At 42.7% G+C, this 23,274-nt stretch overlaps 1 protein-coding gene across 1 annotated transcript in view; it reads right to left on the minus strand.

Annotated features, from left to right (window-relative positions):
• LOC139758265 (SPRY domain-containing SOCS box protein 3-like) overlaps nucleotides 1-23,274 on the minus strand; it is a 75,609-nt gene that overhangs the window by 17,213 nt on the left and 35,122 nt on the right. Inside the window, exon 4 of the mRNA XM_071679479.1 lies at nucleotides 15,404-15,506. Coding sequence (XP_071535580.1) covers nucleotides 15,404-15,506 — 103 coding nt within the window. The remainder of the gene's footprint in view (nucleotides 1-15,403; nucleotides 15,507-23,274) is intronic.

Raw genomic sequence — 23,274 nt, forward strand, 5'->3', positions numbered from 1 at the left:
ATTTTCCCTAAATTCTTCCTCATAACTTTATCTCTCATTTACCTTTTCTCTCTTTAGCTCTCGTAATTTCCTCTTACCTTCCTGCAGATTTTTCTTGTATGCCTTATAATCACTTACTCTCCTTTTCTGCTGGTACCATCTACACACCCCTCTTTTCTCTTTCACTAACAAATTATGTTTCGCTTCCTATTACTAACCCCTTTTTCTCATTCACCAACATACCAATCTTCCACATACCACACCTCATCTGCATATGCAAACACTGCTTTCCTAATCATACTCTACTCGTCACCCAATCCCCTTGCCTCACTTACTCTTGCTGTATACCTCTCTTCACTCTACTTACTGGTATCTCAGCACACTGACCTCTTTTCCAAGCTCACTCACTTTCACCACTGCTCTCCCATGAGTTGACAACATTCACTATCAAATTATAAAATAATGTATAAACCCAACAAGATGGTAAGTGACAAAAGATATACAAAACAAAGTAAAGAGAAAAATATGCACATAAACTCACCTGTGTAAGAATAACCCCATGATTCTTTATCTCGTCCAAGCAGAGAACAGAAACGGTGGATGCCATATTGTAGGTCACATTTTGGTGTACAAACACCCACCATCTAAAATAATGAAAACTGATAATATCACTATTCTTTTCCTATGATGCTACAATAATGCTCATATAAAAATCACAACTTTCCTAAATATTTGATAAAACATACAAACATTACTGGTGTTATTACAAAAAAAAAATCTACACAGTGAAAAATCCTTAAACAGTGAACAAATTCATTCACTTTCATGTATTATATTTTTTTTTATTATACTTTGTCGCTGTCTCCCGAGTTTGCGAGGTAGCGCAAGGAAACAGACGAAAGAAATGGCCCAACCCCCCCCCATACACATGTATATACATACGTCCACACAAGCAAATATACATACCTACACAGCTTTCCATGGTTTACCCCAGACGCTTCACATGCCTTGATTCAATCCACTGACAGCACGTCAACCCCGGTATACCACATCGCTCCAATTCACTCTATTCCTTGCCCTCCTTTCACCCTCCTGCATATGCAGTTCAGGCCCCGATCACACAAAATCTTTTTCACTCCATCTTTCCACCTCCAATTTGGTCTCCCTCTTCTCCTCGTTCCCTCCACCTCCGACACATATATCCTCTTGGTCAATCTTTCCTCACTCATTCTCTCCATGTACCCAAACCACTTCAAAACACCCTCTTCTGCTCTCTCAACCACGCTCTTTTTATTTCCACACATCTCTCTTACCCTTACGTTACTCACTCGATCAAACCACCTCACACCACACATTGTCCTCAAACATCTCATTTCCAGCACATCCATCCTCCTGCGCACAACTCTATCCATAGCCCACGCCTCGCAACCATACAACATTGTTGGAACCACTATTCCTTCAAACATACCCATTTTTGCTTTCCGAGATAATGTTCTCGACTTCCACACATTCTTCAAGGCCCCCAGAATTTTCGCCCCCCTCCCCCACCCTATGATCCACTTCCGCTTCCATGGTTCCATCCGCTGCCAGATCCACTCCCAGATATCTAAAACACTTCACTTCCTCCAGTTTTTCTCCATTCAAACTCACCTCCCAATTGACTTGACCCTCAACCCTACTGTACCTAATAACCTTGCTCTTATTCACATTTACTCTTAACTTTCTTCTTCCACACACTTTACCAAACTCAGTCACCAGCTTCTGCAGTTTCTCACATGAATCAGCCACCAGCGCTGTATCATCAGCGAACAACAACTGACTCACTTCCCAAGCTCTCTCATCCCCAACAGACTTCATACTTGCCCCTCTTTCCAAAACTCTTGCATTTACCTCCCTAACAACCCCATCCATAAACAAATTAAACAACCATGGAGACATCACACACCCCTGCCGCAAACCTACATTCACTGAGAACCAATCACTTTCCTCTCTTCCTACACGTACACATGCCTTACATCCTCGATAAAAACTTTTCACTGCTTCTAACAACTTTCCTCCCACACCATATATTCTTAATACCTTCCACAGAGCATCTCTATCAACTCTATCATATGCCTTCTCCAGATCCATAAATGCTACATACAAATCCATTTGCTTTTCTAAGTATTTCTCACATACATTCTTCAAAGCAAACACCTGATCCACACATCCTCTACCACTTCTGAAACCACACTGCTCTTCCCCAATCTGATGCTCTGTACATGCCTTCACCCTCTCAATCAATACCCTCCCATATAATTTACCAGGAATACTCAACAAACTTATACCTCTGTAATTTGAGCACTCACTCTTATCCCCTTTGCCTTTGTACAATGGCACTATGCACGCATTCCGCCAATCCTCAGGCACCTCACCATGAGTCATACATACATTAAATAACCTTACCAACCAGTCAACAATACAGTCACCCCCTTTTTTAATAAATTCCACTGCAATACCATCCAAACCTGCTGCCTTGCCGGCTTTCATCTTCCGCAAAGCTTTCACTACCTCTTCTCTGTTTACCAAATCATTTTCCCTAACCCTCTCACTTTGCACACCACCTCGACCAAAACACCCTATATCTGCCACTCTATCATCAAACACATTCAACAAACCTTCAAAATACTCACTCCATCTCCTTCTCACATCACCACTACTTGTTATCACCTCCCCATTTGCGCCCTTCACTGAAGTTCCCATTTGCTCCCTTGTCTTACGCACTTTATTTACCTCCTTCCAGAACATCTTTTTATTCTCCCTAAAATTTAATGATACTCTCTCACCCCAACTCTCATTTGCCCTTTTTTTCACCTCTTGCACCTTTCTCTTGACCTCCTGTCTCTTTCTTTTATACATCTCCCACTCAATTGCATTTTTTCCCTGCAAAAATTGTCCAAATGCCTCTCTCTTCTCTTTCACTAGTACTCTTACTTCTTCATCCCACCACTCACTACCCTTTCTAATCAACCCACCTCCCACTCTTCTCATGCCACAAGCATCTTCTGCGCAATCCATCACTGATTCCCTAAATACATCCCATTCCTCCCCCACTCCCCTTACTTCCATTGTTCTCACCTTTTTCCATTCTGTACTCAGTCTCTCCTGGTACTTCCTCACACAGGTCTCCTTCCCAAGCTCACTTACTCTCACCACCCTCTTCACCCAAACATTCACTCTTCTTTTCTGAAAACCCATACAAATCTTCACCTTAGCCTCCACAAGATAATGATCAGACATCCCTCCAGTTGCACCTCTCAGCACATTAACATCCAAAAGTCTCTCTTTCGCACGCCTGTCAATTAACACGTAATCCAATACGCTCTCTGGCCATCTCTCCTACTTACATAAGTATACTTATGTATATCTCGCTTTTTAAACCAGGTATTCCCAATCATCAGTCCTTTTTCAGAACATAAATCTACAAGCTCTTCACCATTTCCATTTACAACACTGAACACCCCATGTATACCAATTATTCCCTCAACTGCCACATTACTCACCTTTGCATTCAAATCACCCATCACTATAACCCGGTCTCGTGCATCAAAACCACTAACACACTCATTCAGCTGCTCCCAAAACACTTGCCTCTCATGATCTTTCATGTACATTCATAAAACCAGTTTTCATAAATTATACTTGTGCCAACAACACTCATTCATTTCCTGCTTACAGTATAGTAATGAGGTTAAAGCATACTGCACAGGTAAGTGATATGCACTGAAAGGGAATACGAGACAGACTCACTTTAACTACTCAAGGAAACACCATACTACATTAAACTTTCCCATGCAGGGCACAGATTTCATGTTTGCTGATCTGCTGCAGGACCTAGCTTTGGTAACTGAAAATATGGTATTTTCAAAAGCACAACAGTGTAAAAGAAAACTTCAGGCGCAATTTGCTTAAGGCAGTGACATCTTATGCTCCGTTACTCAAGTTGTGCAATTTATTCAATGGTTGTGAAGTAAAAATAAACTCAGAAATTAGGTAGATCAAAAGTTCATTTATATAATATACATGTACCCGGAGATGGGGGAGAAAGAATACTCCCCACTTATTCCTTGTGTCATAGGAGGCAACTAAAAGGGTAGGAGTGGATGGCTGGAAATCCTCCCTTTCTGAAAGAAGGAAAAGAGTGTGGAGGCAAGCAAGGATTTTCCCTCTAATGCTCTTTCATCTGTTCTTGATGCTAACTCGCTCACATGGGAACAAATGGGAACATCAATGAAGGGGGCAGGGTAAGAAGTTATGACAGGTAGTGATGAAGTGAGGAGATGGAGTGAGTATTTTGAAGGTTTGTTGAACATGTTTGATGACAGAGTGACAGATGTAAGGTGTTTTGGTCAGGTTGCTGTGTGAAGTGAGAGGGAGAATGGTTTGGTTAAGAGAGAAGAGGTAGTGAAATCTTTGTGGAAGATGAAAGCCAGAAAGGAGGTGGTTTTGGATGGTATTGCAGTGGAATTTATCAAAAAAGAGGGTGACTGTGTTGTTGACTGGCTGGTAAGGATATTCAATGTATGTATGGATCATGGTGAAGTACCTGAGGATTGGTGGAATGCATGCTTAGTGCCAATGTACAAAGACAAAGGGGATAAATGTGAGTGTTCAAACTACAGAGGCATAAGTTTGTAGAGCATTCCTGGGAAATTATATGAGATGGTATTGAGCGGGAGGGTGAAGGCATGTACAGAGCATCAAATTGGAGAAGAGCAGTGTGGTTTCAGAAGTGGTAGAGGATGTGTGGATCAGGTGTCTGCTTTGAAGAATGTATGAGAAATACTTCAAAAAACAGATGGATTTATATGAAGCATTTATGGATCTGAAGAAGGAATTTGATAGGGTGATAGAGATGCTTTGTGGAAGGTCTTAAGAGTATATGGTGTGGGAGGTAAGCTGCTAGAAGCAGTGAAAAGTTTTTAACAAGGATGTAAGGTATGTGTACAAGTAGGAAGAGAGAAGAGTGACTGGTTCTCAGTGAAGGTCGGTCTGTGGCAGGGATGTGTGATGTTCCCATGGTTGTTTAATCTGTTTATGGATGGGGTGGTTAGGGAGGTAAATGCAAGAGTTTTGGAGAGAGGGGTGCGTAGTATGCAGTCTGCTGGAGATGAGATGGCCTGGGAAGTGAGTCAGTTGTTCTTCACAGCTGTGGTGGCTGATTTGAGTGAGAAACTACAGAAGTTGGTGACTGAGTTTGGAAGTGCTTGTGAAAGGAGAAAGTTGAGAGTAAATGTGAATAAGAGCAAGGTCATCTAATAAGTTCAGTAGAGTTGAGGGGCATGTTAATTGGGATGCAATTATGAATGGAGAAAAATTGGAAGTGGGGTGTTTTAGTTATCTTGGAGTGGACTTAGCAGTGAACTGGACTTAGCAGTGAACTGAACCAGAGAAGTGGAAGTGAGCCAAAGGGTAGGGCAGGGGGAGAAAGTTTTGGGAGTGATGAAGAAAGTGTGGAAGGAGGAAACGCTATTGCTGATAGCAAAAAAATGGGTATATTTGAAGGAATAGTAGTTCCAACAATATTATATGGATGACAGGCATGGGCTACAGATAGGTTTGTATGGAGGAGGGTGGATGTGTTGGATATGAAATGTCTGAGGACAATACGTGTGAGAGGTGGTTTGACTAAGTAATGAAAGGGTAAGAGAGATGTATGGAAATTAAAAGAGTGTGGTTGAGAGAGCAGAAGAGGGTGCATTGAAATGGTTTGTGCATAAGGAGAGAATGAGTGAGGAAAGATTGACAAATTGGATATATATGCCAGAGGTGGAGGGAACAAGGAGAAGAGGAGACCATATTGGAGGTGGAAGGATTGAGAGAAAATTATTTTGAACAATTGAGGCCTGAACATACAGGAGGGCAAGAGGCATGCAAGGAATAGTGAATTGGAACGATGTGGTATACCGGGGTCGATGAGCTGTCAATGGAGTGAACCAGTGCATGTGAAATGTCTGGGGTAAACCATGGATAGGTCTGTGGGCCTGGATACAGAAAGGGAGCTGTGCTTTCAGTGCATTACACATGAGAGCTAGAGACCAAGTGTGAACAAATGTGGACTTTTTTCTGTTTTCCTGGAGCTACCTTCCTGAAGCAGGGGGTAGTGTTGCTGTTTCCTGTGGGGCTGGGTGGTGAGAGGAATGGACGAGGGCAAGCAGGTATGAGTATATACATGTGTATATAGAAGAGGCATTTGGACGATTTTTGCAGGGAAAAAATGCAATTGAGTGGGAGATGTATAAAAGAAAGAGACAGGAGGTCAAGAGAAAGGTGCAAGAGGTGAAAAAAAGGGCAAATGAGAGTTGGGGTGAGAGAGTATCATTAAATTTTAGGGAGAATAAAAAGATGTTCTGGAAAGAGGTAAATAAAGTGCGTAAGACAAGGGAGCAAATGGGAACTTCAGTGAAGGGCGCAAATGGGGAGGTGATAACAAGTAGTGGTGATGTGAGAAGGAGATGGAGTGAGTATTTTGAAGGTTTGCTGAATGTGTTTGATGATAGAGTGGCAGATATAGGGTGTTTTGGTCGAGGTGGTGTGCAAAGTGAGAGGGTTAGGGAAAATGATTTGGTAAACAGAGAAGAGGTAGTGAAAGCTTTGCGGAAGATGAAAGCCGGCAAGGCAGCAGGTTTGGATGGTATTGCAGTGGAATTTATTAAAAAAGGGGGTGACTGTATTGTTGACTGGTTGGTAAGGTTATTTAAGGTTATGTATGACTCATGGTGAGGTGCCTGAGGATTGGCGGAATGCGTGCATAGTGCCATTGTACAAAGGCAAAGGGGATAAGAGTGAGTGCTCAAATTACAGAGGTATAAGTTTGTTGAGTATTCCTGGTAAATTATATGGGAGGGTATTGATTGAGAGGGTGAAGGCATGTACAGAGCATCAGATTGGGGAAGAGCAGTGTGGTTTCAGAAGTGGTAGAGGATGTGTGGATCAGGTGTTTGCTTTGAAGAATGTATGTGAGAAATACTTAGAAAAGCAAATGGATTTGTATGTAGCATTTATGGATCTGGAGAAGGCATATGATAGAGTTGATAGAGATGCTCTGTGGAAGGTATCAAGAGTATATGGTGTGGGAGGAAAGTTGTTAGAAGCAGTGAAAAGTTTTTATCGAGGATGTAAGGCATGTGTACGTGTAGGAAGAGAGGAAAGTGATTGGTTCTCAGTGAATGTAGGTTTGCGGCAGGGGTGTGTGATGTCTCCATGGTTGTTTAATTTGTTTATGGATGGGGTTGTTAGGGAGGTAAATGCAAGAGTTTTGGAAAGAGGGGCAAGTATGAAGTCTGTTGGGGATGAGAGAGCTTGGGAAGTGAGTCAGTTGTTGTTCGCTGATGATACAGCGCTGGTGGCTGATTCATGTGAGAAACTGCAGAAGCTGGTGACTGAGTTTGGTAAAGTGTGTGGAAGAAGAAAGTTAAGAGTAAATGTGAATAAGAGCAAGGTTATTAGGTACAGTAGGGTTGAGGGTCAAGTCAATTGGGAGGTGAGTTTGAATGGAGAAAAACTGGAGGAAGTGAAGTGTTTTAGATATCTGGGAGTGGATCTGGCAGCGGATGGAACCATGGAAGCGGAAGTGGATCATAGGGTGGGGGAGGGGGCGAAAATTCTGGGGGCCTTGAAGAATGTGTGGAAGCCGAGAACATTATCTCGGAAAGCAAAAATGGGTATGTTTGAAGGAATAGTGGTTCCAACAATGTTGTATGGTTGCGAGGCGTGGGCTATGGATAGAGTTGTACGCAGGAGGATGGATGTGCTGGAAATGAGATGTTTGAGGACAATGTGTGGTGTGAGGTGGTTTGATCGAGTGAGTAACGTAAGGGTAAGAGAGATGTGTGGAAATAAAAAGAGCGTGGTTGAGAGAGCAGAAGAGGGTGTTTTGAAGTGGTTTGGGCACATGGAGAGGATGAGTGAGGAAAGATTGACCAAGAGGATATATGTGTCGGAGGTGGAGGGAACAAGGAGAAGAGGGAGACCAAATTGGAGGTGGAAAGATGGAGTGAAAAAGATTTTGTGTGATCGGGGCCTGAACATGCAGGAGGGTGAAAGGAGGGCAAGGAATAGAGTGAATTGGAGCGATGTGGTATACCGGGGTTGACGTGCTGTCAGTGGATTGAATCAAGGCATGTGAAGCGTCTGGGGTAAACCATGGAAAGCTGTGTAGGTATGTATATTTGCGTGTGTGGACGTATGTATATACATGTGTATGGGGGGGGGGGTTGGGCCATTTCTTTCGTCTGTTTCCTTGCGCTACCTCGCAAACGCGGGAGACAGCGACAAAGTATAATATAAATATATATGCATGTGTATATGCATGTTGATATGTGATATGAAGAATGGTTTGGTAAACAGAGAAGAGGTAGTGAAAGCTTTGCGGAAGATGAAAGCCGGCAAGGCGGCAGGTTTGCATGGTATTACAGTGGAATTTATTAAAAAAAGAGGGTGACTGTGTTGTTGACTGGTTGGTGAGGATATTCAATGTATGTATGGCTCATGGTGAAGTGCCTGAGGATTGGCAGAATGCATGCATAGTGCCACTGTACAAAGGCAAAGGGGATAAAGGTGATTGTTCAAATTACAGAGATATAAGTTTGTTGATTATTCCTGGGAAATTATATGGGAGGGTATTGATTGAGAGGGTGAAGGCATGTACAGAGCATCAGATTGGGGAAGAGCAGTGTGGTTTCAGAAGTGGTAGAGGATGTGTGGATCAGGTGTTTGCTTTGAAGAATGTATGTGAGAAATACTAGAGAAACAAATGGATTTGTATGTAGTACTTATGGATCTGGAGAAGGCATATGACAGAGTTGATAGAGATGCTCTGTGGACGGTAGTAAGAGTATATGGAGTGGGAGGTAAGTTGCTAGAAGCAAAGTTTTTATTGGGGATGTAAGGCATGTGTACGAGTAGGAAGAGAGGAAAATAATTGGCTTCCAGTGAATGTTGGTTTGCGGTAGGGGTGCGTGATGTTTCCATTGTTGTTTAATTTGTTTATGGATGGGGTTGTTAGGGAGGTGAATGCAAGAGTTTTGGAGAGAGGGACAAGTATGGAGTCTGTTGTGGATGAGAGGGCTTGGGAAGTGAGTCAGTTGTTGTCGCTGATGATACAGCACTGGTGGCTGATTTGGGTGAGAAACTGCAGAAAGCTGGTGACTGAGTTTGGTAAAGTGTGGGAAAGAAGAAAGCTGAGAGTAAATGTGAATAAGAGCAAGGTTATTAGGTACAGTAGGGTTGAGGGACAAGTCAACTGGGAGGTACGTTTGAATGGAGAAAAAGTGGAGGAAGTGAAGTGTTTTAGATATCTGGGAGTGGATTTGGCAGCGGATGGAATCATGGAAGTGGAAGTGAGTCACAGGGTGGGGGAGCAGTGAAAGTTCTGGGAGCATTGAAAAATGTGTGGAAGAAAGAATACTATCTTGGAAAGCATAAATGTTTGAAGGAATAGTGGTTCCAACAATGTTATATGGTTGTGAGGCGTGGGCTATAGATAGTTGTGAGGAGGAGGGTGGATTTGTTGGAAATGAGATGTTTGAGGACAATATGTGGTGTGAGGAGGTAATAAAAAGAGCTTGGTTGAGAGAGCAGAACAGGGTGTATTGAGATTGTTTGGTCCCATGGAGAGAATGAGTGAGGAAAGATTGACAAAGAGGATATATGTGTCAGAGGTGGAGGGAATGAGGAGAAGTGGGAGACCAAATTAGAGGTGGAAGGATGGAGTGAAAAAGATTTTGAGTGATCGGGGCGTGAAAGGCATGCATGGAATAGAGTGAATTGGAACTATGTGTTATACTGGGGTTGACGTGTTGTCAAGGGTATGTGAAGCATCTGGGGTAAACCATGGAAAGTTTTGTGGGGCCTGGATGTGGAAAGGGAGCTGTGGTTTTGGTGCATTATACATGACATCTAGAGACTGAGTGCGAACAAATGTGGCCTTTGTTATCCTTTCCTAGCACTACCTCGCATGCATGCGGGGGAGGAGGTTGTCATTTCATGTGTGGTGGGGTGGCAACGGGAATGAATAAAGGCAGCAACTATGAATTATGCACGTGTATATATGTATATGACTGTTTATGTATATATATGTAAACGCTGACATGTATAGGTATGTATATGTGCATTTGTGGATGTGTATGTATATATATGTGTATGGAAAAGATGTGTCTTGGACAATTGCATGTTTATCAAATGGCGTCCTAGCTTCGTCTTTTCGATGTATATCAAGTGACTTATATTTCTCTCGTGTCTCCCCTGATGATGTGATTATTACACAACAGTGCACTTGGGAACTTATCGTGTTTCATTTTCCCCGTGGACTCATAGGAATACATGTGTATATGGGTGGGTTGGGCCATTCTTTCGTCTGTTTCCTTGTGCTACCTCGCTAACGTGGGAGACAGCGACAAAGTATAGTAAATGAATAAATTTTTCATACATATTCGCCATTTCCTTTGTTAGAGGTACCATTAAGAACAGAGGACTGACCCTTAGAGGGAATATCCTCACTTGGACCCCTTCTCTGTTCCTTCTTTTGGAAAATTAAAAACGGGAAGGGAGGATTTCCGGCCCCCTGCTCCCTCCCCTTTTAGTCACCTTCTATGACATGCAGGGAATATGTGAGAAGTATTCTTTCTCCCCTATATACATATTTCATTTTTCCATACATATTTGCCATTTCCTGCATTTACTTGATTGCTGTTTCCCACGTTAGAGAAAGAGCACCAGGAAACAAAGAAGACATATCCTCTCTCAAACACATACACATACATGTAAACACATGTACATATTCATACTTGCTTGCCTTCCTCCATTCCTAAAGCCACTCCACCCCACAGGAAACAGCACAAATGCATGGAAGAACACAAAAAATGAAACATATACATTGTCTTCTTCCTTATAGCTGACTGCCGTCCCCTGAGTCAGCAAGGTAGCACCAGGAAATAAACAAAGAAAGGCCACATCAGCTCATGCTTATTCTCTAACTGTCATATAAAGCACTGAAACCACAGCTTCCCATCCATATCCAGGCCTCACAGACCTTTCCATGGTTTATCTCACATATTTCAAATGCCCTAGTTCAGTCCATAGATGTCACACCAACCCCAGTATACGACACTGTTCCAATTCACTCTTCCATGCATGCCTTTCACCCTTCTACATGTTCAGGCCCCAGTCACTCAAAATCTTTTTCACCCCATCCTTCCATCTCCAATTTGGTCTCGTTCTCCTTGTTCCCTCCATTTCTGACCCCACATCTTTGTCCACCTTTCTCACTCACTGTCCCTTATATCAAAACCATTCAACAGCCCCTTTGCTCTCTCTCAACCACACTCTTTTTATCACTACACATATCTTTTACCCTTTCATTATATATATGTGAAGCGTCTGGGGTAAACCATGGAAAGCTGTGTAGGTATGTTATTTGCGTGTGTGGACGTATGTATATAATGTGTATGGGGGTGGGTTGGGCCCATTTCTTTCGTCTGTTTCCTTGCGCTACCTCGCAAACGTGGGACAAAAAAAAAAAAAAAAAAAAATAATATACATATATATATATTCTTTTTTCATACTATTCGCCATCTCCCGAAATTAGCGAGGTTGCGTCAAGAACAGAGGACTGGGCCTTTGAGGGAATTTTCCTCACCTGGCCCCCTTCTGTGTCCTCCTTTGGAAAATTAAAAAAAAACCGAGAGGGGGAGGATATATATTTTTGCTTTGTCGCTGTCTCCCGCATTTGTGAGGTAGCGCAAGGAAACAGACGAAAGAAATGGCTCAACCCACCCCCATACACATATATACATACCGTCCACACACGCAAATATACATACCTACACAGCTTTCCATGGTTTACCCCAGACGCTTCACATGCCCTGATTCAATCCACTGACAGCAAGTCAACCCCGGTATACCACATCGATCCAATTCACTCTATTCCTTGCCCCCTTTCACCCTCTTGCATGTTCAGGCCCCGATCACACAAAATCTTTTTCACTCCATCTTTCCACCTCCAATTTGGTCTCCCACTTCTCCTCGTTCCCTCCACCTCCGACACATATATCCTCTTGGTCAATCTTTCCTCACTCATTTCTCCATGTGCCCAAACCATTTCAAAACACTCTCTTCTGCTCTCTCAACCACGCTCTTTTTATTTCCACACATCTCTCTTACCCTTACGTTACTACTCGATCAAACCACCTCACATCACACATTGTCCTCAAACATCTCATTTCCAGCACATCCACCCTCCTGCGCACAACTCTATCCATAGCCCACGCCTCGCAACCATACAACATTGTTGGAACCACTATTCCTTCAAACATACCCATTTTTGCTTTCCAAGATAATGTTCTCGACTTCCACACATTCTTCAAGGCTCCCAGGATTTTCGCCCCCTCCCCCACCCTATGATCCACTTCCACTTCCATGGTTCCATCCGCTGCCAGATCCACTCCCAGATATCTAAAACACTTTACTTCCTCCAGTTTTTCTCCATTCAAACTTACCTCCCAATTGCCTTGACCCTCAACCCTACTGTACCTAATAACCTTGCTCTTATTCACATTTACTCTTAACTTCCTTCTTTCACACACTTTACCAAACTCAGTCACCAGCTTCTGCAGTTTCTCACATGAATCAGCCACCAGCGCTGTATCATCAGCGAACAACAACTGACTCACTTCCCAAGCTCTCTCATCCCCAACAGACTTCATACTTGCCCCTCTTTCCAAAACTCTTGCATTCACCTCCCTAACAACCCCATCCATAAACAAATTAAACAACCATGGAGACATCACACACCCCTGCTGCAAACCTACATTCACTGAGAACCAATCACTTCCTCTCTTCCTACACGTACACATGCCTTACATCCTCGATAAAAACTTTTCACTGCTTCTAACAACTTGCCTCCCACACCATATATTCTTAATACCTTCCACAGAGCATCTCTATCAACTCTATCATATGCCTTCTCCAGATCCATAAATGCTACATACAAATCCATTTGCTTTTCTAAGTATTTCTCACATACATTCTTCAAAGCAAACACCTGATCCACACATCCTCCACTCTGAAACCACACTGCTCTTCCCCAATCTGATGCTCTGTACATGCCTTCACCCTCTCAATCAATACCCTCCCATATAATTTACCAGGAATACTCAACAAACTTATACCTCTGTAATTTGAGCACTCACTCTTATCCCCTTTGCCTTTGTACAATGGCACTATGCACGCATTCCGCCATCCTAGGCACCTCACCATGAGTCATACATACATTAAATAACCTTACCAACCAGTCAACAATACAGTCACCCCCTTTTTTAATAAATTCCACTGCAATACATCCAAACCTGCTGCCTTGCCGGCTTTCATCTTCCGCAAAGCTTTCACTACCTCTTCTCTGTTTACCAAATCATTTTCCCTAACCCTCTCACTTTGCACACCACCTCGACCAAAACACCCTATATCTGCCACTCTATCATCAAACACATTCAACAAAACCTTCAAAATACTCACTCCATCTCCTTCTCACATCACCATTACTTGTTATCACTCTCCCATTTGCGCCCTTCACTGAAGTTCCCATTTGCTCCCTGTCTTACACACATACAAATACACGTAGCAAATATAAATGTAATTGCTTCTGCTTAAACTACTGGACTAAAAACACATTGCTGAATTAGTGATACTCTAAGAATGACCCACTGTCACTTCATAAATATGATTTCACTTACCAAGGGCCTTCTATTAAGAAAGAACTCAGTGTTCCACGCCATGAGTCCAGATGATCCCAACAATGCTGCCCTTACCCCACCGTGGTCCATAATGCCGAAACTTGGCTGCATGTTGCACTGTGCCTGTAACCATATGTAGTTTCAAGCTCAGTTATTGTACACACCAACAGCACTGACAGAGGGACAAGCGAGGATAAAACTAAAATAAAAATAGAGAGAGAAAAATATGGTTTATGTGATGACGTGAAACATGTACAAACAAGCAAAATATATTTATCATTTATTTTATCATACTTGATCGCTGTTTCCTGCAGCGGCAAAGTAGCACAGGAAACAGACAAAGAGAGACCCATCCACTCATATACACACACATGGGTACATATACATACATTTTCATATCAACATATTCAAAGACATATACGTATATAAACATGTACATATTCATACTTGCTTGCCTTCAACCATTCCCGGCACCACCCTGCCCCACAGAAAACAGCATCACCATCCACTGCATCAGTGAAGTAGTGCCATGAAACATGTACATATTCATCAGTGAAGTAGTGCCATGAAACATGTACATATTCATACTTGCTTGCCTTCAACCATTCCCGGCACCACCCTGCCCCACAGAAAACAGCATCGCCATCCACTGCATCAGAGAAGTAGTGCCATGAAACAGATGAAGAAAGGCCACATCTGCTCACAGTCAGTCTCTAGCTGTCATGTGTAATGCACTAAAACTACAGGCCCCACAGCCCTTTAGATGGTTTATCCGGGATAGCACATCGACCCCAGTATACCATATCGTTCCAATTCACCCTACTTCATGCAAGCCTCTCACCCTCCTGCACATTCAGGCCCTGATCGCTAAAAATCTACACCACAGGAGTCCATAAATCCTTCCATAAGGCCTCTCTGTCAACCAATCATAGGCTCTCTCCATGTCCATAAATGCTGTAGCTTTCTCTAGATCCATTCATGCTATATTACACAAGTCCCTCTCTATCTCCTAATGTTTCTCACATAAATTCTTCAAAGCAAACACTGGGTCATTCTCATTTGTTACCCTTATTGTTAGACCCACTTGTTCTCTTGTTCATCTCACACAATTCATCTTCACCCAAAACATTTTCTTATTTTCCCTAAATTCTTCCTCATAACTTTATCTCTCATTTACCTTTTCTCTCTTTAGCTCTCGTAATTTCCTCTTACCTTCCTGCAGATTTTTCTTGTATGCCTTATAATCACTTACTCTCCTTTTCTGCTGGTACCATCTACACACCCCTCTTTTCTCTTTCACTAACAAATTATGTTTCGCTTCCTATTACTAACCCCTTTTTCTCATTCACCAACATACCAATCTTCCACATACCACACCTCATCTGCATATGCAAACACTGCTTTCCTAATCATACTCTACTCGTCACCCAATCCCCTTGCCTCACTTACTCTTGCTGTATACCTCTCTTCACTCTACTTACTGGTATCTCAGCACACTGACCTCTTTTCCAAGCTCACTCACTTTCACCACTGCTCTCCCATGAGTTGACAACATTCACTATCAAATTATAAAATAATGTATAAACCCAACAAGATGGTAAGTGACAAAAGATATACAAAACAAAGTAAAGAGAAAAATATGCACATAAACTCACCTGTGTAAGAATAACCCCATGATTCTTTATCTCGTCCAAGCAGAGAACAGAAACGGTGGATGCCATATTGTAGGTCACATTTTGGTGTACAAACACCCACCATCTAAAATAATGAAAACTGATAATATCACTATTCTTTTCCTATGATGCTACAATAATGCTCATATAAAAATCACAACTTTCCTAAATATTTGATAAAACATACAAACATTACTGGTGTTATTACAAAAAAAAAATCTACACAGTGAAAAATCCTTAAACAGTGAACAAATTCATTCACTTTCATGTATTATATTTTTTTTTATTATACTTTGTCGCTGTCTCCCGAGTTTGCGAGGTAGCGCAAGGAAACAGACGAAAGAAATGGCCCAACCCCCCCCATACACATGTATATACATACGTCCACACAAGCAAATATACATACCTACACAGCTTTCCATGGTTTACCCCAGACGCTTCACATGCCTTGATTCAATCCACTGACAGCACGTCAACCCCGGTATACCACATCGCTCCAATTCACTCTATTCCTTGCCCTCCTTTCACCCTCCTGCATATGCAGTTCAGGCCCCGATCACACAAAATCTTTTTCACTCCATCTTTCCACCTCCAATTTGGTCTCCCTCTTCTCCTCGTTCCCTCCACCTCCGACACATATATCCTCTTGGTCAATCTTTCCTCACTCATTCTCTCCATGTACCCAAACCACTTCAAAACACCCTCTTCTGCTCTCTCAACCACGCTCTTTTTATTTCCACACATCTCTCTTACCCTTACGTTACTCACTCGATCAAACCACCTCACACCACACATTGTCCTCAAACATCTCATTTCCAGCACATCCATCCTCCTGCGCACAACTCTATCCATAGCCCACGCCTCGCAACCATACAACATTGTTGGAACCACTATTCCTTCAAACATACCCATTTTTGCTTTCCGAGATAATGTTCTCGACTTCCACACATTCTTCAAGGCCCCCAGAATTTTCGCCCCCTCCCCCACCCTATGATCCACTTCCGCTTCCATGGTTCCATCCGCTGCCAGATCCACTCCCAGATATCTAAAACACTTCACTTCCTCCAGTTTTTCTCCATTCAAACTCACCTCCCAATTGACTTGACCCTCAACCCTACTGTACCTAATAACCTTGCTCTTATTCACATTTACTCTTAACTTTCTTCTTCCACACACTTTACCAAACTCAGTCACCAGCTTCTGCAGTTTCTCACATGAATCAGCCACCAGCGCTGTATCATCAGCGAACAACAACTGACTCACTTCCCAAGCTCTCTCATCCCCAACAGACTTCATACTTGCCCCTCTTTCCAAAACTCTTGCATTTACCTCCCTAACAACCCCATCCATAAACAAATTAAACAACCATGGAGACATCACACACCCCTGCCGCAAACCTACATTCACTGAGAACCAATCACTTTCCTCTCTTCCTACACGTACACATGCCTTACATCCTCGATAAAAACTTTTCACTGCTTCTAACAACTTTCCTCCCACACCATATATTCTTAATACCTTCCACAGAGCATCTCTATCAACTCTATCATATGCCTTCTCCAGATCCATAAATGCTACATACAAATCCATTTGCTTTTCTAAGTATTTCTCACATACATTCTTCAAAGCAAACACCTGATCCACACATCCTCTACCACTTCTGAAACCACACTGCTCTTCCCCAATCTGATGCTCTGTACATGCCTTCACCCTCTCAATCAATACCCTCCCATATAATTTACCAGGAATACTCAACAAACTTATACCTCTGTAATTTGAGCACTCACTCTTATCCCCTTTGCCTTTGTACAATGGCACTATGCACGCATTCCGCCAATCCTCAGGCACCTCACCATGAGTCATACATACATTAAATAACCTTACCAACCAGTCAACAATACAGTCACCCCCTTTTTTAATAAATTCCACTGCAATACCATCCAAACCTGCTGCCTTGCCGGCTTTCATCTTCCGCAAAGCTTTCACTACCTCTTCTCTGTTTACCAAATCATTTTCCCTAACCCTCTCACTTTGCACACCACCTCGACCAAAACACCCTATATCTGCCACTCTATCATCAAACACATTCAACAAACCTTCAAAATACTCACTCCATCTCCTTCTCACATCACCACTACTTGTTATCACCTCCCCATTTGCGCCCTTCACTGAAGTTCCCATTTGCTCCCTTGTCTTACGCACTTTATTTACCTCCTTCCAGAACATCTTTTTATTCTCCCTAAAATTTAATGATACTCTCTCACCCCAACTCTCATTTGCCCTTTTTTTCACCTCTTGCACCTTTCTCTTGACCTCCTGTCTCTTTCTTTTATACATCTCCCACTCAATTGCATTTTTTCCCTGCAAAAATTGTCCAAATGCCTCTCTCTTCTCTTTCACTAGTACTCTTACTTCTTCATCCCACCACTCACTACCCTTTCTAATCAACCCACCTCCCACTCTTCTCATGCCACAAGCATCTTCTGCGCAATCCATCACTGATTCCCTAAATACATCCCATTCCTCCCCCACTCCCCTTACTTCCATTGTTCTCACCTTTTTCCATTCTGTACTCAGTCTCTCCTGGTACTTCCTCACACAGGTCTCCTTCCCAAGCTCACTTACTCTCACCACCCTCTTCACCCAAACATTCACTCTTCTTTTCTGAAAACCCATACAAATCTTCACCTTAGCCTCCACAAGATAATGATCAGACATCCCTCCAGTTGCACCTCTCAGCACATTAACATCCAAAAGTCTCTCTTTCGCACGCCTGTCAATTAACACGTAATCCAATACGCTCTCTGGCCATCTCTCCTACTTACATAAGTATACTTATGTATATCTCGCTTTTTAAACCAGGTATTCCCAATCATCAGTCCTTTTTCAGAACATAAATCTACAAGCTCTTCACCATTTCCATTTACAACACTGAACACCCCATGTATACCAATTATTCCCTCAACTGCCACATTACTCACCTTTGCATTCAAATCACCCATCACTATAACCCGGTCTCGTGCATCAAAACCACTAACACACTCATTCAGCTGCTCCCAAAACACTTGCCTCTCATGATCTTTCATGTACATTCATAAAACCAGTTTTCATAAATTATACTTGTGCCAACAACACTCATTCATTTCCTGCTTACAGTATAGTAATGAGGTTAAAGCATACTGCACAGGTAAGTGATATGCACTGAAAGGGAATACGAGACAGACTCACTTTAACTACTCAAGGAAACACCATACTACATTAAACTTTCCCATGCAGGGCACAGATTTCATGTTTGCTGATCTGCTGCAGGACCTAGCTTTGGTAACTGAAAATATGGTATTTTCAAAAGCACAACAGTGTAAAAGAAAACTTCAGGCGCAATTTGCTTAAGGCAGTGACATCTTATGCTCCGTTACTCAAGTTGTGCAATTTATTCAATGGTTGTGAAGTAAAAATAAACTCAGAAATTAGGTAGATCAAAAGTTCATTTATATAATATACATGTACCCGGAGATGGGGGAGAAAGAATACTCCCCACTTATTCCTTGTGTCATAGGAGGCAACTAAAAGGGTAGGAGTGGATGGCTGGAAATCCTCCCTTTCTGAAAGAAGGAAAAGAGTGTGGAGGCAAGCAAGGATTTTCCCTCTAATGCTCTTTCATCTGTTCTTGATGCTAACTCGCTCACATGGGAACAAATGGGAACATCAATGAAGGGGGCAGGGTAAGAAGTTATGACAGGTAGTGATGAAGTGAGGAGATGGAGTGAGTATTTTGAAGGTTTGTTGAACATGTTTGATGACAGAGTGACAGATGTAAGGTGTTTTGGTCAGGTTGCTGTGTGAAGTGAGAGGGAGAATGGTTTGGTTAAGAGAGAAGAGGTAGTGAAATCTTTGTGGAAGATGAAAGCCAGAAAGGAGGTGGTTTTGGATGGTATTGCAGTGGAATTTATCAAAAAAGAGGGTGACTGTGTTGTTGACTGGCTGGTAAGGATATTCAATGTATGTATGGATCATGGTGAAGTACCTGAGGATTGGTGGAATGCATGCTTAGTGCCAATGTACAAAGACAAAGGGGATAAATGTGAGTGTTCAAACTACAGAGGCATAAGTTTGTAGAGCATTCCTGGGAAATTATATGAGATGGTATTGAGCGGGAGGGTGAAGGCATGTACAGAGCATCAAATTGGAGAAGAGCAGTGTGGTTTCAGAAGTGGTAGAGGATGTGTGGATCAGGTGTCTGCTTTGAAGAATGTATGAGAAATACTTCAAAAAACAGATGGATTTATATGAAGCATTTATGGATCTGAAGAAGGAATTTGATAGGGTGATAGAGATGCTTTGTGGAAGGTCTTAAGAGTATATGGTGTGGGAGGTAAGCTGCTAGAAGCAGTGAAAAGTTTTTAACAAGGATGTAAGGTATGTGTACAAGTAGGAAGAGAGAAGAGTGACTGGTTCTCAGTGAAGGTCGGTCTGTGGCAGGGATGTGTGATGTTCCCATGGTTGTTTAATCTGTTTATGGATGGGGTGGTTAGGGAGGTAAATGCAAGAGTTTTGGAGAGAGGGGTGCGTAGTATGCAGTCTGCTGGAGATGAGATGGCCTGGGAAGTGAGTCAGTTGTTCTTCACAGCTGTGGTGGCTGATTTGAGTGAGAAACTACAGAAGTTGGTGACTGAGTTTGGAAGTGCTTGTGAAAGGAGAAAGTTGAGAGTAAATGTGAATAAGAGCAAGGTCATCTAATAAGTTCAGTAGAGTTGAGGGGCATGTTAATTGGGATGCAATTATGAATGGAGAAAAATTGGAAGTGGGGTGTTTTAGTTATCTTGGAGTGGACTTAGCAGTGAACTGGACTTAGCAGTGAACTGAACCAGAGAAGTGGAAGTGAGCCAAAGGGTAGGGCAGGGGGAGAAAGTTTTGGGAGTGATGAAGAAAGTGTGGAAGGAGGAAACGCTATTGCTGATAGCAAAAAAATGGGTATATTTGAAGGAATAGTAGTTCCAACAATATTATATGGATGACAGGCATGGGCTACAGATAGGTTTGTATGGAGGAGGGTGGATGTGTTGGATATGAAATGCGAGGACAATACGTGTGAGAGGTGGTTTGACTAAGTAATGAAAGGGTAAGAGAGATGTATGGAAATTAAAAGAGTGTGGTTGAGAGAGCAGAAGAGGGTGCATTGAAATGGTTTGTGCATAAGGAGAGAATGAGTGAGGAAAGATTGACAAATTGGATATATATGCCAGAGGTGGAGGGAACAAGGAGAAGAGGAGACCATATTGGAGGTGGAAGGATTGAGAGAAAATTATTTTGAACAATTGAGGCCTGAACATACAGGAGGGCAAAAGGCATGCAAGGAATAGTGAATTGGAACGATGTGGTATACCGGGGTCGATGAGCTGTCAATGGAGTGAACCAGTGCATGTGAAATGTCTGGGGTAAACCATGGATAGGTCTGTGGGCCTGGATACAGAAAGGGAGCTGTGCTTTCAGTGCATTACACATGAGAGCTAGAGACCAAGTGTGAACAAATGTGGACTTTTTTCTGTTTTCCTGGAGCTACCTTCCTGAAGCAGGGGGTAGTGTTGCTGTTTCCTGTGGGGCTGGGTGGTGAGAGGAATGGACGAGGGCAAGCAGGTATGAGTATATACATGTGTATATAGAAGAGGCATTTGGACGATTTTTGCAGGGAAAAAATGCAATTGAGTGGGAGATGTATAAAAGAAAGAGACAGGAGGTCAAGAGAAAGGTGCAAGAGGTGAAAAAAAGGGCAAATGAGAGTTGGGGTGAGAGAGTATCATTAAATTTTAGGGAGAATAAAAAGATGTTCTGGAAAGAGGTAAATAAAGTGCGTAAGACAAGGGAGCAAATGGGAACTTCAGTGAAGGGCGCAAATGGGGAGGTGATAACAAGTAGTGGTGATGTGAGAAGGAGATGGAGTGAGTATTTTGAAGGTTTGCTGAATGTGTTTGATGATAGAGTGGCAGATATAGGGTGTTTTGGTCGAGGTGGTGTGCAAAGTGAGAGGGTTAGGGAAAATGATTTGGTAAACAGAGAAGAGGTAGTGAAAGCTTTGCGGAAGATGAAAGCCGGCAAGGCAGCAGGTTTGGATGGTATTGCAGTGGAATTTATTAAAAAAGGGGGTGACTGTATTGTTGACTGGTTGGTAAGGTTATTTAAGGTTATGTATGACTCATGGTGAGGTGCCTGAGGATTGGCGGAATGCGTGCATAGTGCCATTGTACAAAGGCAAAGGGGATAAGAGTGAGTGCTCAAATTACAGAGGTATAAGTTTGTTGAGTATTCCTGGTAAATTATATGGGAGGGTATTGATTGAGAGGGTGAAGGCATGTACAGAGCATCAGATTGGGGAAGAGCAGTGTGGTTTCAGAAGTGGTAGAGGATGTGTGGATCAGGTGTTTGCTTTGAAGAATGTATGTGAGAAATACTTAGAAAAGCAAATGGATTTGTATGTAGCATTTATGGATCTGGAGAAGGCATATGATAGAGTTGATAGAGATGCTCTGTGGAAGGTATCAAGAGTATATGGTGTGGGAGGAAAGTTGTTAGAAGCAGTGAAAAGTTTTTATCGAGGATGTAAGGCATGTGTACGTGTAGGAAGAGAGGAAAGTGATTGGTTCTCAGTGAATGTAGGTTTGCGGCAGGGGTGTGTGATGTCTCCATGGTTGTTTAATTTGTTTATGGATGGGGTTGTTAGGGAGGTAAATGCAAGAGTTTTGGAAAGAGGGGCAAGTATGAAGTCTGTTGGGGATGAGAGAGCTTGGGAAGTGAGTCAGTTGTTGTTCGCTGATGATACAGCGCTGGTGGCTGATTCATGTGAGAAACTGCAGAAGCTGGTGACTGAGTTTGGTAAAGTGTGTGGAAGAAGAAAGTTAAGAGTAAATGTGAATAAGAGCAAGGTTATTAGGTACAGTAGGGTTGAGGGTCAAGTCAATTGGGAGGTGAGTTTGAATGGAGAAAAACTGGAGGAAGTGAAGTGTTTTAGATATCTGGGAGTGGATCTGGCAGCGGATGGAACCATGGAAGCGGAAGTGGATCATAGGGTGGGGGAGGGGGCGAAAATTCTGGGGGCCTTGAAGAATGTGTGGAAGCCGAGAACATTATCTCGGAAAGCAAAAATGGGTATGTTTGAAGGAATAGTGGTTCCAACAATGTTGTATGGTTGCGAGGCGTGGGCTATAGATAGAGTTGTACGCAGGAGGATGGATGTGCTGGAAATGAGATGTTTGAGGACAATGTGTGGCGTGAGGTGGTTTGATCGAGTGAGTAACGTAAGGGTAAGAGAGATGTGTGGAAATAAAAAGAGCGTGGTTGAGAGAGCAGAAGAGGGTGTTTTGAAGTGGTTTGGGCACATGGAGAGGATGAGTGAGGAAAGATTGACCAAGAGGATATATGTGTCGGAGGTGGAGGGAACAAGGAGAAGAGGGAGACCAAATTGAGGTGGAAAGATGGAGTGAAAAAGATTTTGTGTGATCGGGGCCTGAACATGCAGGAGGGTGAAAGGAGGGCAAGGAATAGAGTGAATTGGAGCGATGTGGTATACCGGGGTTGACGTGCTGTCAGTGGATTGAATCAAGGCATGTGAAGCGTCTGGGGTAAACCATGGAAAGCTGTGTAGGTATGTATATTTGCGTGTGTGGACGTATGTATATACATGTGTATGGGGGGGGGTTGGGCCATTTCTTTCGTCTGTTTCCTTGCGCTACCTCGCAAACGCGGGAGACAGCGACAAAGTATAATATAAATATATATGCATGTGTATATGCATGTTGATATGTGTCAGGAAGAATGGTTTGGTAAACAGAGAAGAGGTAGTGAAAGCTTTGCGGAAGATG

Source organism: Panulirus ornatus, chromosome 2 (genome assembly GCF_036320965.1).
Source record: "Panulirus ornatus isolate Po-2019 chromosome 2, ASM3632096v1, whole genome shotgun sequence".
NCBI lineage: Eukaryota > Metazoa > Arthropoda > Malacostraca > Decapoda > Palinuridae > Panulirus > Panulirus ornatus.